The 14,308-nt window shown below is 40.4% G+C and overlaps 1 protein-coding gene and 1 long non-coding RNA gene across 3 annotated transcripts in view; one reads left to right on the forward strand and one right to left on the reverse strand.

The window, feature by feature from the left end:
• Positions 1-261: 261 nt before the first annotated feature.
• Positions 262-7,311, forward strand: LOC113963947. The gene is made up of 2 exons (XR_003533015.1): positions 262-383; positions 7,028-7,311. It is a non-coding gene; the product is annotated as an uncharacterized LOC113963947 (long non-coding RNA).
• Positions 6,187-14,308, reverse strand: part of CPNE4 (copine 4) — a 232,144-nt gene continuing 224,022 nt past the window's right edge. For both annotated transcript variants that reach the window (XM_027675534.1, XM_027675533.1), the window contains exons 15-16: positions 13,295-13,531; positions 6,187-6,795 (exon numbers count right to left, since the gene is read on the reverse strand). In XM_027675534.1, the coding sequence (XP_027531335.1) occupies positions 6,664-6,795; positions 13,295-13,531 (369 nt within the window). In that variant the 3' untranslated portion in view covers positions 6,187-6,663. The remainder of the gene's footprint in view (positions 6,796-13,294; positions 13,532-14,308) is intronic.

A 14,308-nucleotide genomic window follows, 5' to 3' on the forward strand; every position in this document is an offset into this window, starting at 1 on the left:
GCAAACCTTCCGTGCTGACCCGGACAGAAGGTTCCGGCCCGCGCAGGCGGGGAGCTCGAGAGTTAACATAAAAACTCCCGAAACAGTCCGAAGTCGTAGTCGTGCGTCATTTTCTCCCCCCCACGGCTGGCCCCAGCGGCTTCCCAGACGGGATGCAGCACCCGAGGCGCATGGGGCTGTTCTGACCCGGAGGGAACGCCTCACCCAAGAGGGTGACGAATGAAGACGTGCAGAAATAGCCATAGGCACCCTTTGTCTCCCGCCCCAACCCTTCCATCCCTACCATTGCTCCTGTGCCTGAATTCCTTCAGCGAGCCAGTGAAATCCAGCAAATAAGTGTCAGTAAGGGGAAAGTGCCAGCGGCAGGTGGAGTTTTACTGCTGGTGAGCACCACTTGGCCACAAAAGGTTGCAGGAACACGGACTCAAAACCTTCCTGCATTACACAGGTGTTGAGCAGATGCTTGGGGGTGTCTGGGAAAAAGCGTCTCTGCTGTGTCAAATATCTATGAGGTATGGAGCTTAGCAGCTTCGTGTGTTTTCTCCCAGGTAACAAGTGACAGGACAAGACAAAACGGGCCTCAGGCTGTGCCAGGGTAAGTTCAGGTTGGATATTGGGAAAAATTTCTTCATGGAAAGGGTGGTTAAGCCTGCCTAGAGAAGTGGTGGAATCACTATCCCTGGAAGTGTTCAAAAACCATGTAGATGTGGCACTTAAGGACATGGTTTAGTGATGGACCTGTCAGTGCTGGGTTAGCTCCATGATGTTGGAGGTCTTTCCCAACCTTAATGATTCTAGACTCAATGATTCTCTGTGCTCCATGCGAGTGGAGGCCACATGAGGGGGAGGGCCACATTTAGGGAAGTAAATTTAATATTGTAGCCAGTGAAAGTTACTGGTAAAGTGGGTGGCTCAGGCAGCAGGTTTCTGGGCAGCCAGGCACAGCGATGACATTCTGGCTGGTAGGATAGTGAAGGGGTATGAACACAAGATTCCCTTTCAGTTTCAATAGAAGTCTCTTTTTTTTTAAAGACATGAGTGTTCAGTGTGGTCAGCTGACATCTGTTATGGCTTCTCTTTACCCTGCTACCCCCTCTTCTCCCCCACTGTGCTCTCTGTGTGTGTATGTGTGTATGTTGCACTTCAGGCTTGTGGCCAGCTAACCAGATCCGAGAGAGGCTGTATGCACCTCTCAGTGGTTAACTTTGAGCAGAATTTTGCAGTTCACACCCAAAAATGTGATCCAGAAAACTACCAGCAGCCTACATAAACATCCCTTGTCCCATGTTTACTTCTTGTCCTTTTAAGACATAAACACATAGTGTGTTCAGAAATGCATCTCCCAAGTTCACAGTTCAATGGATATTTCCTCTCTGAGGTTGTCATCTCCACTATCACAGTGATCACTGCATCTTTTCACTCTCTCCCTGGCATTAAGAACAGCAACAGGGATGTTGCTAAATTTAATGCAGATGTGCTTTCTAATGGGGTCCATCAGTAGCTTATGCTGCTGCTCTGTATCGGGGGAAGAATGAACCTAAAAATGATAAAGGTGTTAACTCCCAATTTGTATGCACTGTGACAACCTACAACAGTCCTTACCCTACCAAAGTCCCCGGGAACTAGCAAAATGCTATTTGCTTCCATTTTAAAGATGTGGAACCAAGGCACACAACAAGATTAAGTGATTTGCCAAGCCATAACAGATGTTCCCAGCCAGAGAGGAGGGCTCCCTTGATGCCCTCACCTGAAGCCACAGTATAATGCTTTTCTCATGTAGCATGCTGCACAGCTGAGGTGACACAGGATTTCATGCATTGGTAAGTTGGAAAGCAATACATGGGCAAACATACATTTTGGAGAAATAAGTTTTAGTGCTGTACTTCTTTTCTCCTTTTTAACATTATGTAAAATCAAATAATTTTTTTTTTTTGGTGCATGCAGCTTTTCATGATGTTAAAGAGGCATGAACTTTGTGTGTGTAGGGGGGAGTGGGTGTAGCAAGATGACTGCAACTTTGAATGCAATCAGATGGCAAACTGCTTGCTCTAATCAGTGGGACAAGAATTTAAGTGTCTCCTGAACACAACAGCAAAAGACTTTCTGCAAAGCAGTTAAAATGACTAGCACCTTTTTGGAAGGAAAGAAGAGAATGAAACATTACAAAATAACCCTCCCCCCCAGTCTGCTGCCTTGGGTAGTCCTCCTAATGGCAGGAATGAGGAAATGGAAACACTTTTGGACTGGCAGCCTTCCCAGGAGAGAGGTCACCTAGGTTTCACCTGATCAGTTTGGAGGATCTCCCCAGCTCTGCAAGGAAATTGGAAAAAAGAGAAAAGAGGGGGTGGGCATGCAGCCCATTGATGGTTTGCAGTGAATGCTGCAAGAAAACATGCAGCTGGGCTGACTATTATCATTCATATAACTCTAATTGCTGAAATTGCCTCTGCTATAGTTCAATTCTTCAGCCCAGGACTGCACATACAAGTAAGACCTATGAGTGAAGGATGAATGGTGATATAAACTCTATATTCCTTGTGGCAAAATGGCACTTCCCATAAATAAAGGAAAAAAACCAACTTGAGAAGTGTAAACCTATGCTAGGAATCCTCCGGCTTATCCTTCCTATTAAAAAAAAAAAAAAGTGAATGTAAATGTACCAGTGCTTTGTGGCTGAAATGTCCATGCTACTTAGGAGTAAATGGAGTTTGTCTAGTAACTCCTTCATGCCGGAAAGACTGGACATATGTTTAGATTTACATAGGAGTTATGACTGAAAGACCCATAATCCCAGGTGACGAATATCAATCTGAATAACAAGCTGAGTTCTTTCTGGGAGTTAGCCATGACTTGTTTGAGCAGCCAGAGAGCCAGACTGAAGGAAGTAGCTCTGTTTAACTCACCAGCAAAGAACTTAGTGCAATACAATAATGAAGCTCACTTAAACCACATGGAATATTTGGTGTGTGGGTAAACCTGAGGGATGCAGTTGAGTATTGCAGAGCTGCAGGGCTTTTGTCACACAAATCTGCACAGAACTGGAGTCTTTCACCTGTGTGTTTGTTGGAATATCACCTCTGCAACCTGCAGCAAGACTTGGCTTCGACCACTGTTCTCCATTGCCCGCTGCATGTCTCTAACAGATCAAAGTTTAAACCTTTCAGCTGTCATCACTTATAGGCTTTTGATATTTGGAGACTGTTTAAAAGATGTTTTAAAACAATACTATTATTATAATTTTGTTTTTCTTTCATACTTGTAGACTCTTTCATCAAGTTCTATAGAACACTGTATTGCGTATCACGGTAAGACCTTCACATGGATAGATTTTTCCTTAGGGTAATAAGCGTTTGGCAGTGTATAACTGCTTTTAAAAAATTGTTGTAGACTTAGTTTTCCCTAAAAAACCAAAAATACAACTCAGTTCAGTATCTGGCTCAAGAATAATAGATGTTAATGTATTTTGGGATAATAGGGTTTATGAATATCTTTGGGTTTTCTGGGACTTCTAGAGTTTGAATTGGGTTTGAGAGACAGTAAAAAGGAAGGCAGGATTACAGTTGGCAGAGAAGATATTTTAGATCATCAATTATCTCAAAAGGACAAGATATAATTTATTTTAAAGGAGTTTTCAGAATTTAAAACAATCCATCAAGAGGCAGTAGAAGTTTAAGTTTGCACTAAAAAATCTGCAGGAGAAACTGATGGCAGTTCAGCCTAAAGGCAGAATCGCCTCGCCAAAACCCTAAGTAGGTAAAACAGGAGAAAAATATGCTGTTTCAGAGATATATTCATATACTTAATGATATTACCCTGGAAAAAGTCCATACTATTTTATTGCACAGAGTAGCTTGGAGCAACGAAAATAACATTCAAAGCCTCATTAGAAAGCCTTTACCATATGGCTACTTTTGTCTTCTGTGCATCCTACACCACCAACTCACCACACTATTTCTTGATTGTTTGACATACTGAGATCTGTATAGATTGAAGGAGATTTCCAATTGATTTTTCAATATCGTGGAGGTGTCTCCCCAAATACCTGGAGGGCTGCTACAGAATTGCTGACCTATATTAAGCACTGATAATGATTTGTTTTTAAGTAGACAACATTTATAATCAGGATTGTGTGACGTAAACAGAAAGATCTGCAGCAACTGGGATTCTCTTGAGGCACTTATAGAGACCAACTACACACATGAAAATGACTGATGGTTTATACAGCTCAGCATACAATAACCTGTTGATCTCTGTGTTTTATGTGATGCTACATTATAGAAGCACCTTGTAACACCTCTGCTAATGAAGAGCTGTAACTGCCCAATTCTGTGTAATCATAAACACTTAAAAAATCAGTTTAGTCAAAGATCATATGTACCAGAAGAACAATTTATCTGAATCCTAATTTTTCCTTGCTGAAAGCTTTCGTTTACTTTCACAGTCTGGCAAATAATAAAAAAGAGGCTTGACCCTTCCATGGCTGTACATTACATCCCTAAATGCACATCCCAGGGTAAAGTAATACTCTTTACATGGTGAGAGCACCATCATGCCTCTGAGGGTCTCAAATCACTTTTCAAATATTGAACTCCCCCAGTATTATTGTGAGATATTTATGAATACATGGCAGTGACCTTCATTTTACAAATGAGGAATCTGAGGTGCAGAATAGTTAAACAACTTGGCCAAGATTACAAAGTAATATATTGGGGGAGCAAAGAACATGAAGTCATTGATTTGTCAGTCATGTGCTTTAATGGCTCAAAAATGGTTGTGAGAATAGGGAAGGGAAGGAAAGAAAAGGAAGGGGGAAATGGGAGTAAGAAAATCAAGATGTTGTAGACTAGAATTAAGATTTGTTGACAGAGTGGTATACGAGATATAAAGGAAGATTGCAGTAGCTTCCAGATGAAATACATCCACCACAGAGGGAGGGTAAGCTCTCAAATGAAGTACCAGCCATTACGTGGAAGTGTGGATTTGAGATCTATCAGTCGGGACATCTCCAAAAAACTTATACCCATGACTAAGAAATACTGGCTGCTGTTCAATATCTGGTCAGCTGAAGGAATCTTTACTAGCAAGCATGAATGATTACACTGCAGGATATAGATGGAGCAGAACGGAATGTGCTGGGGAGACAGCCCCATGTATCTTGGCTATCCCACTGCCTTCATTTCATAGTACAAAATTTTCAATCAAAGCTGATCCCATGGAAGTTACTTCTAAAGGAAAATCAGGGAGCTAGAGTTCTACATTACCAGCAAACTCATGTAAAATTATGTATTTCTAAAACAAAATCCCTTGCCTATAGGGGAGGTTTTCCAAAGTATTCAGCACTGGCCCAAAACAGCTTCTTCTGGGACTAGCAACAGAATGTTTTCAATTTGGTAGGAGCATAACTTGTCCAAAGCCATGCCCTTTGGACAATCCCACACAAATTATTTTTTGTCAAATTTTATCCTTAGCTTTTAACAAGTCACATTCTTCACTACTGTTTTTCAGCAAAAGAAGAAGCCAAAATTCAAACACTAAAAATAACACTTATGTAATTTCTTCATTTATATACAGAAATATTTCAATGAAAAGATCAATCTACTGCCAATCTGTTCTTGTATGTCCTCTTTTTCTTAAAAAAAAAAAAAGGTGGCTTAAATATTCTTTTGGTACAAGACCAGTTTTTCTGTCAAACACAAGTAATCTGTGTGAGGATGAAGTTACAAATCACCAGTTGTCACAAAATCAGGCTGTGCAAAATTTCTTTTGGAAAACGTCACACAAAGTTGTATACTGGGTGTGAGATTAAAAAATACAAATGAAACAAAATAAGAATTCCCAAACATAAGACATTATAAAGTTGGGTAGCCAAAATACAACCCATTTGAAAGCCAGCCAGATAGTTTGGATTAAGTAGGCATATTCTAAGACATGCAATCCTGATGGATCATGCCCTCCAAGCCTGTTTACTGCTGTGGTCCAAACCCTCCATAAGTGCTGGATGTGTCACGCTTTTGAAAAATTACTACTCAGGCTCCAGGCTGAGTGGGCATGTTTGGGTGTCCATGGTATAAGCTGCTAACATCAGAAATGCCCATGCTTCAGGTCAGGTATTTCTTGAAACACTTTATTACCCTGTCTTTGGAATATGGAAGTTGGAAGCAGGCAGCCTTGTGTCAGAGAGAGAAATAAAGACAACTGCAAAACTGTGTTGTTTTTATTTTAAACATGCAAAATACAGTTCATGCATCTGCCATTTTGAAAAATCTCTCAGTTCTTAGCAGATTAAACCAAAGACATTTTGTCTATGACTCTCAATAAATATTTCAAAATGCTTTACAGTGTAAAGATAAGAAATATAGCAAAATTTCAACAAACCTGTATAAAAACCAGATACAGATAACTTTTTATTTCAAGGCGACATGCTGTAATGTAAAGAGTTCACTCTTTTTTTCGGGATTTTTTTTCTCATAAAAAGTTTTCAACAATACAACTGCTTAACAGATTTAAGCCTTTAGGCTACACATGCAAAAAAAAAAGAAAAAGGTTATTTTAGTTAAAAATCACCAAAACGTGCTATTTTTTTGTTTTGTTTCATTTTTAAGTACAGGAGTTGTAGACAGTAGCATTTTTCTTTTTTAATTTTGTAAAAGAGTGCAGGCAGGTTCATGGAGCTAGTGTCCTGGAAGACTCGTACTCTGACATACATTTTGGTTTTATCCCTTTGCCATTGTAATAATCCACGACTTGGTTTGGAACTTCAGCCAAAACGCTTTTTGCTAGAGCAGCTGGGGATGCCTGCAGGAAATGGTAGAAAACACAAACATTAACGTGGCTCTCTGCTAGAAGTGCCATGGGTTTTAGAGGCACAGTGCCATGAGATCAAGGATTATGGTACAGAAATGGAAGGCCAAAAAGACTCAAAGTGAAAGGCACTATTGCTTGAAACTCATTTTATGAGTCAATTTAGGTATCCAGCTATAGCTGCCTGAAAGTGCACTACAGCTAAAAGTTCTCTTATGTTTTTCAGGTCTGTGTGGACTATTTTAATTTCAGCATAGCAGAACTTCCCTGCACTCTGAGAGGGCACCATTCGCAACGAAAAGGGCTGCAAAGACTTCATCAGTGTTCAACGAGGAAATATGCAGAGCTTCAAGCTGAACATGAATGGACATGACAGTGAAAGGGAGACCTTCATCACCATTCTGCTCTTCAGAGTCTGGCATGGTGTTTTAATGGCTGGGGAGATTTTTTAATTCAATGAAAATACTTTGTCTTTATTGGAATTAAACCATGGTTACAAGAAAGCTTCAATCCCAGGCTTTGTGGAGGCTTTAAAGCTCTTACTGCAACATATAAATGGTGAGTGACAACCAGAACTTAAGAACTGCTAACCCTGAAAATGTAGAGATGGATACAGAGATGACCACTGACTTTCACTCCAGGCAGGGAGGAGGGTTCCCCCTCAGTGCAGTGAGAAACCATGCCCTCCATTGACAACACAGACTTGCTGCCTCACACCCCAACAAGGCTTCATTTTAAGCAGAGGGGTCTGTGGATGTTTTGTGGGCAACCATTACCTACATGTGATGCAGGAATTTTCCTCAGCCCCTGAATTCAGCAGTGACAAAATTGGACTCCTGTGCTCCCATGCACCCACTTGCCCCAGATTTTGGATTTGCTTGTTTCCAAGTGTTTAGGTTGAGCTGGTTCCAAGTCCTCTGGAGCCAGCCTGCTCAGCCATGTCCCCTCTGAGCCCACCACAAAAATGCAGTAAAAATGCAAATACTTAAACACATTAATTTAAAGCTCTCAAACTGACATCTATCTCCAGACAGAGCACAGACTGCAGCTCAGACGATGTAAGGGAACTCAACCGGTGGCTGGATGACATTTCTTCTGCACACCAAGTACTTTTTCCCAAATTAATATACACTTTCCTCCTCACTGTTTGTTATATTGCCAGCCAGGTTTCAAAACTGCCATGTCACAAAGCAGTTGTATTGACTGTTTATTGACCTATTCTGTTTGCTGGGGTGGGATTCTTATCTTTCCAGAGTCTTAAATTGAATCTAAACTATTCATAGACACACTAATCTAGGGGTGCAGAAAGCCCCAGGGCTATTAGAAATTCCAGTATCAAATGTTACAATACTACAAATCAAACAAAGATACTACTAGCAAAATCAGAAACAGAAGTTTGTCTTTTTTTTTTTTTTGTAATTTGACTCATGTATGATATTAGTATCTCTAATATGCTATCTCCCTGCTGTGACATTGATACCAAAATATTTGTGCAGGCAAAACAGCCTGGAACATTTCTGCATGAACAAACTGGCAAAGCATAGAGCATACTTTGTGTGACAGTGCAGCTGCTGCTCTCAGGTGTAACACAGTAACAGAACCCATTTGTGTTAATCCTGAAAAGTGAAATACATGGTTTTCCAGAGTTGCCCTATTCTTGCCTAAACCTGCTTTACAGAATCATAGAATGGTTTGGGCTGGAAGGGACCTTAAAGATCATCTAATTCCAACTAAAATAATCAGAAAATACCCTTAGTAATCAGGCAAATGGCTTATTTCTACATTGCTATTGAAAATTACTGGGTTTTAAATCTCCTTCCTGGTATGTCATACCTTAGCCTGCATCTGTGCTATCTTACCAAAGATACAACAATACATAAAGGGTAGGAACAGGGAGTGAGGGAAGAGCCCTGGACTATCCCTGCACACACAGGCTGTAGCAATCAGGAAACTCCACTCTGCCCTGTCTTTAAAAATGCTTGGAAGGAGCACTTGCCTGCCATCAGCTTCTCTAGTTCATATGTAGCTCACACGCCTGAACATTGGGCCAGAAGTGTCTATTGTTATGGGCACTCCCCTCTTTGCATCCTCCTCCCTTCACCACTTCTCTCTTCTGACGCCACATCCATTCTTCCTGAACAAAGGGTCAGCCCTTCAGAATAGGCTCTGTCAGGGCTCAGATGCACAGCTGAATCACTGCCACTCGAGGAGTCCTCAACTAAAAAGCCTTTCACTGAGGTTTAAGCTAAAACATTTACTGTGCTCACTGGCTCACAGGCAATGTGTGGCCCCACACAGAGTTGCCCTGTGGTAGCTGGCTTGACTCCTTGCTTCAGTCTGAATATGGACAAGACAAGTGTTGCTTTACTGAATTTCTGTTGCTTTACTTGTGCCAGTGATGTCTGTTGGTCCTGGAGCTCTTTTTATCAGGGAGCATCCCAAAACCAGGGTTAGGGGTGATTTCCTGTCTGACAATTTGGACCATTTGTACCTTACATACTTTTGTGGTGGTAAAGCACTCTCATTTCTAGACCAGATGGTGAAAAACAAGATTTGTATAAGTAAGTAGACTCAGTAACTTCTGAGCTAAAACCCAGACCCAGTTCATCTGTGCTGTGTAAGGATTACCTTTTGCTGGCTTTTTAACACAGATGGAGCATAAATGTTTTACTGTAACATTTTGTCCACTATTAAACTGCTGGAAGAGCATCCTAGCAATAAGCATCTCAAGGTGAATAGTTCTCAACTGATAGCTAATACACAACAATCAGACCAGTCAGCAGCAAGAAAATAATCCCTATGAGTCTATTATTGGTGTGTATTACAAACACAGCTGACTGTTGGTTCATTTCTGTAGCTTCACTATGCTTAATCTTTAATTACAATGCATAGTGCAAAACATTGTTCCTTGCAGTGGTTGAGAGCTGGGCTTTCCACATGCCTCTGTGATAGAGGTGTTATTAAGTCACTGTTGTTAGCCTTTATGATTAAATACAATGCAGAATGGAATACAATCTATCTGTGGCATCAGATTTGTGCACAGTCAATCTGTCATGCATCCCAAAGGCAGAGAAGTTCAGCTCTTAAAATATGACTGTGAATGGCTTGAGATAGGTGATTTTCTTCAACTACATTTCAGTGACTGTGAGCATCAATGTTCTACAGTTTCAGGTGAAGGACACTCACATTTCTGGGATGGTGATGATTATAGAGACAAAAGTATCACTTAGGTTAAGGGAAAATATGTTCCCTTTGTTTGTTATGTTCCTCTTTAGCAAATTGCATGTTACCCACTATACAATAGGACAGATATTTAAGTGTTAATGGTTACCTTGATTTTTATCAAGCCTTTACAACTACAGGATTTGCCAAGAGTCACTACAATTGTTATTATTATTTTGATGGCTTTAGAGATATTCCTTAAAGAGAGAGAAAAAAGGCTAGATACTTTACTAAAGTACTTCTGATACACTACATCACATAGGGCATTAAATCCCTATAATAAAACCTTCTGTCTACACTGAGTCTTAAGCCAGTAAAGCATTGAAGTGAGTATGAGGTTTGAGGTATGTAAATAACCCTAACTAACTGAAATGTGTTAAATGCCTGTATGAGTGCTGTGCAGGATAAGAACGTTCTCTGAAGTCAACGTTTATTTTTATAAAATAAAAGGAATTCACTCTACATGTTATTTTTACGACTTCCTTCTTGCCCCTTTCCATTTTCTCATGGGGGCAGCTTTTTCATAGATTATTTTTGATCCCTTTGGATAGATATAAGATTTTGAGTTCCAAGCTGACATGAGAATTGAAGTAATGAAAAAAAATATTGTTTGGATTGACTCCAAATGAATTTTGGTTTACTCTTGCAGCAAAACAAAAAATAAATGTTCACACATAACATTTTCTTCTCTCCTTCTGTCAGTAATAGAAATAATATGGATTTAGGCATAAATAAATACTTGATTTAGCAGAAAAACCTATAAACCTTACACAACTTGATTTGTAATCTTTCTAAAAAGATCCTGCAACATTTTTTTTCTACTTAATAAACTAAACACAAGGTATATTGACAAAAAGGATGTGATTTTTAACTAAATATATATTTTGCTTAAAGCTGTCAAATATAATATGCTGATGTATGTTAATTCTTGTGTTTGATCAGAATGGATCTCCCAAATGTGTTAAATCTGCATTTTTCTGCGAGGGAAAATAATTTTGAATCAAAATATCATGCTCATTTCTGCCATGACAAATTATTTCACTAGTTGATGTAAGATACATGGCCTTTTGTTTGTGCTAAGTAAGCAAGATAGCTGTGGATGTCACTTTGTTCAGAGGGAGATATTATTTGGGCTATGATAATAAAGAAATTAAACGAGAAGTGGCTATTGTTACAGGCACTCATTCATTACACTGACATTTATCGAAAAGCTGAAAGATCACAATAAACAGACTAATATCAGGTCGCATAAGATATATTGACTTTTCCAATAGAGCAAATACAAATCTCTCTCTATATCTATATTATCTTTGCTACTGAAAGAAAGAGGGAGAAAAATATCACTATTTAACAAGAAAAATACATTAAGATTGCTATACTCTCTCAGTACTGAGGAAGTTAAACATATATTCTTTTTAGCTGATTTAGATTGTCGTTTGACCAATTCTAGCAATAAAAAATCACACAGATTCACTCACAAGTTAACACCAGGGGCACAATAAATTCAGAACCCAGAACTGCAGCTGTCAGCATGAATCTATTCAATCAGAGATGATTTGAGCTTTAGTATAAAATACAAAGCAAAACTAAAAGTAAAAAATGCAGCTGGCTTTGCCAGTTCCTTGCAGAAACATGTTTTCAACTAATTAGAAGTAGGTCTACCTACTAGCCCATAAATAACTCTGCTGTGGACACTTTTACAGTAGACTACAGTGCAGCACTATGCACTTGTGATTATCTGCTGAAGGAATCACAAGCTATGAGCTCGTTGTGCTCATATTTGTTTCAGCACATAGGTGACCGTGTGCCACTGGCAGCATAGAAATATGTGTATCTATGATTCAGTAGCCAATCTGCAGTTATTTGGCATGGTGTCACCAAACTAATAGCACATGGTGAGTTTTACCTCCTTTGGGGATCCATTGTTTACATAAAGGTAGAAGAAAAAGAGGAACAAGTTTGTTTCTCTTACTCCTCGGTAGAGTTTATGAAAGTAAGAAGTGCATCTACATCTAAGACAAATATGGCAAAATTGTATTTTGGAGTGAAAAAAAAGAACAACTCTTCAGAAGAGAAAAATAAAATGAAGGTATTTTGGAAATAGCAAAGAGAAAAAAAATCTCCAATGGTGACAAAAAGCCTAGAAAACCTAAAGAAATGTAAGAAGTGTAAACCCATATGCAGAGCAAAACCAGCCCAGAGTTGAGAACTTCTGAGTGACATATCCAGATCTCTAAGGATCACTAGTGTATGGGAGCAGAATGAGTCAGTTACACTGTGAGAAAAGAAATTCTCAAGTCAAATACTAAGGATATCCTTCCTAGACAAAAGTGAACAAGAAAAAACAGTCTGGAGAACCACATAAGTGTAATAGAAGAAGTGAGGGGAAGGAAGGGAGAGAAAAACGAAAAAATGAAGGGAAAGAGATGTGATCAGCGTTGCAGAGGAACATAATGCATGCCTCCATATGGAGGAAAAGGGCTCTGAAAAACCCATCTGTGTGTGGGAAAGCCTCTTCTGTGGTGAACACTATCTCTACCCTGCTGCTGAAAAGTCCCTGGGGCATATGCTGCAATGTAGGGCAGGTGACTGAGAAGAAAAGTACATGACCAATACATTATTTTAGATTTGGCAATTTAATGCTGGTCCTGTTCCATTCTTTCCTAAAGAGTGTCTTCTGCACCACACTGGGCTCAGTCAGGAACAGCTGGGTGAGGGCACAGGAAAGCTCCTAGTAATGCCACTTTCTTGGTTGTGTTCTTGTACAGAATGTGGGAAAGGGTTTGGAGGCAACCAGGATGCTGTGGGTGGATAGTCCTGGATTTGAGAACTTAGGGAACTAAATTTTAATAAGGAAACAGCCTCCTGGGGAATTCTGTGAGGACAAATTCACAGCCATTTCATCTGCCTGTGGAAATGAAGGGAGATGGAAAGCAGAACACAGTAGTCCTAATAGAACAGATGCAAAGAGAATGGAAAAGAGACACCAGAAGGATAACCAAACGAAAATCAAGGAGAAAGTGGAAGCAAGGATTGGCACCACAAAAAGCACATGGATTCTGCCTAACGTCTTCCTTCCCCACCCTCGCCAACTCACTAATGGAGTCCATTTCATTCTGATTCCTTCCTTTTTCTCTATTTCTGATACAATAATGCCATAGACTTACTAAACATTGCATGCGCATGCAAAGTTAAGCTCAGCCCCGGGGAACATGCACTGTGTGTTATATACATTCACCCTTCTGTGGAATGGATGGAAAAATCAGCTTACATGTTTGAAGTTCCTAAATGGCACAAACTGGACAATGTCTCGAAGCACAGGCTCGCCCTTGGGAGACCTCAAGATCCCATCATCACCATCCAGCATCTGCATGTCACTAAAATCAGCGTTCCCCACCCCGACAATGATGACTGACATGGGAAGGTGGGAGGCATGGACAATGGCCTCTCTGGTGTCGGCCATGTCTGTGATGACGCCATCCGTCAGAATCAGCAAGATGAAGTATTGCTGAAGTTGTTGGACAAGAAGAGAAAAATTTTATCATTAGTTACTGTCCCAAAGCTGCTTAACCTTGTGCAGTATAAAAATGTTTATGTTAACTCACTCCTGTACCTTTGTGAATAGAAAAGAGCCTTTATAGTGACTATATAGCTCTTCCTACCCCAGCCTCCTCAGCTGCTAATTTCTTCTCTTCTGGAGTTTAACTGCAGGTAACTTCCAGAAGCTGGAGGCAACCAAAGGATGCCCAGTGTAGAAAGGGTGGTTTATAGCTGCTAGGGCTGGGAGAGTCAGATCTTTGGCTGGGAAGTCTGGCATAGTCCTGACATCTTCACTAGCCCTATTTTCCATCTGCTGCACAATCACTTCTGCTGACAGTTTCTGATTACATTTTTTTCCCTTTGGGAACCAGTGGGAGGCAGGGAAGAATGGGGTATTGAAGCGTTACAGGCCTGTAGCAGAGCTGTCAGGAAGGTTATGACAGCACTTTGCAGAGGAGCTTTGCTAACAGGCTAAGAGGGATGGGTGCAGCCATCTTGGTGACCCACTGCTGCCTGTGGGAGAAGAACCACACCATGGCAGGTCTGCTGCATACTGCAGAGTAATGGGGTCCCTGAGGAGAGCAAGGTGGGAATATATCCATTTTCAACCACTTCATATAGACCCCCGAGGAGAGGTGTTCTCATTCTCTAAAGGACAGCAAGCAATTTTGTGAGTTTGTAATTTCTTTCCCTAAACTCCAAAGCCCACTGAACTGGGATCACGGGCTGCGACATATCTTCACTT

This window comes from Neopelma chrysocephalum, unplaced genomic scaffold, assembly GCF_003984885.1.
Source record: "Neopelma chrysocephalum unplaced genomic scaffold, ASM398488v2 Primary Assembly neopelma1_26, whole genome shotgun sequence".
Lineage (NCBI taxonomy): Eukaryota > Metazoa > Chordata > Aves > Passeriformes > Pipridae > Neopelma > Neopelma chrysocephalum.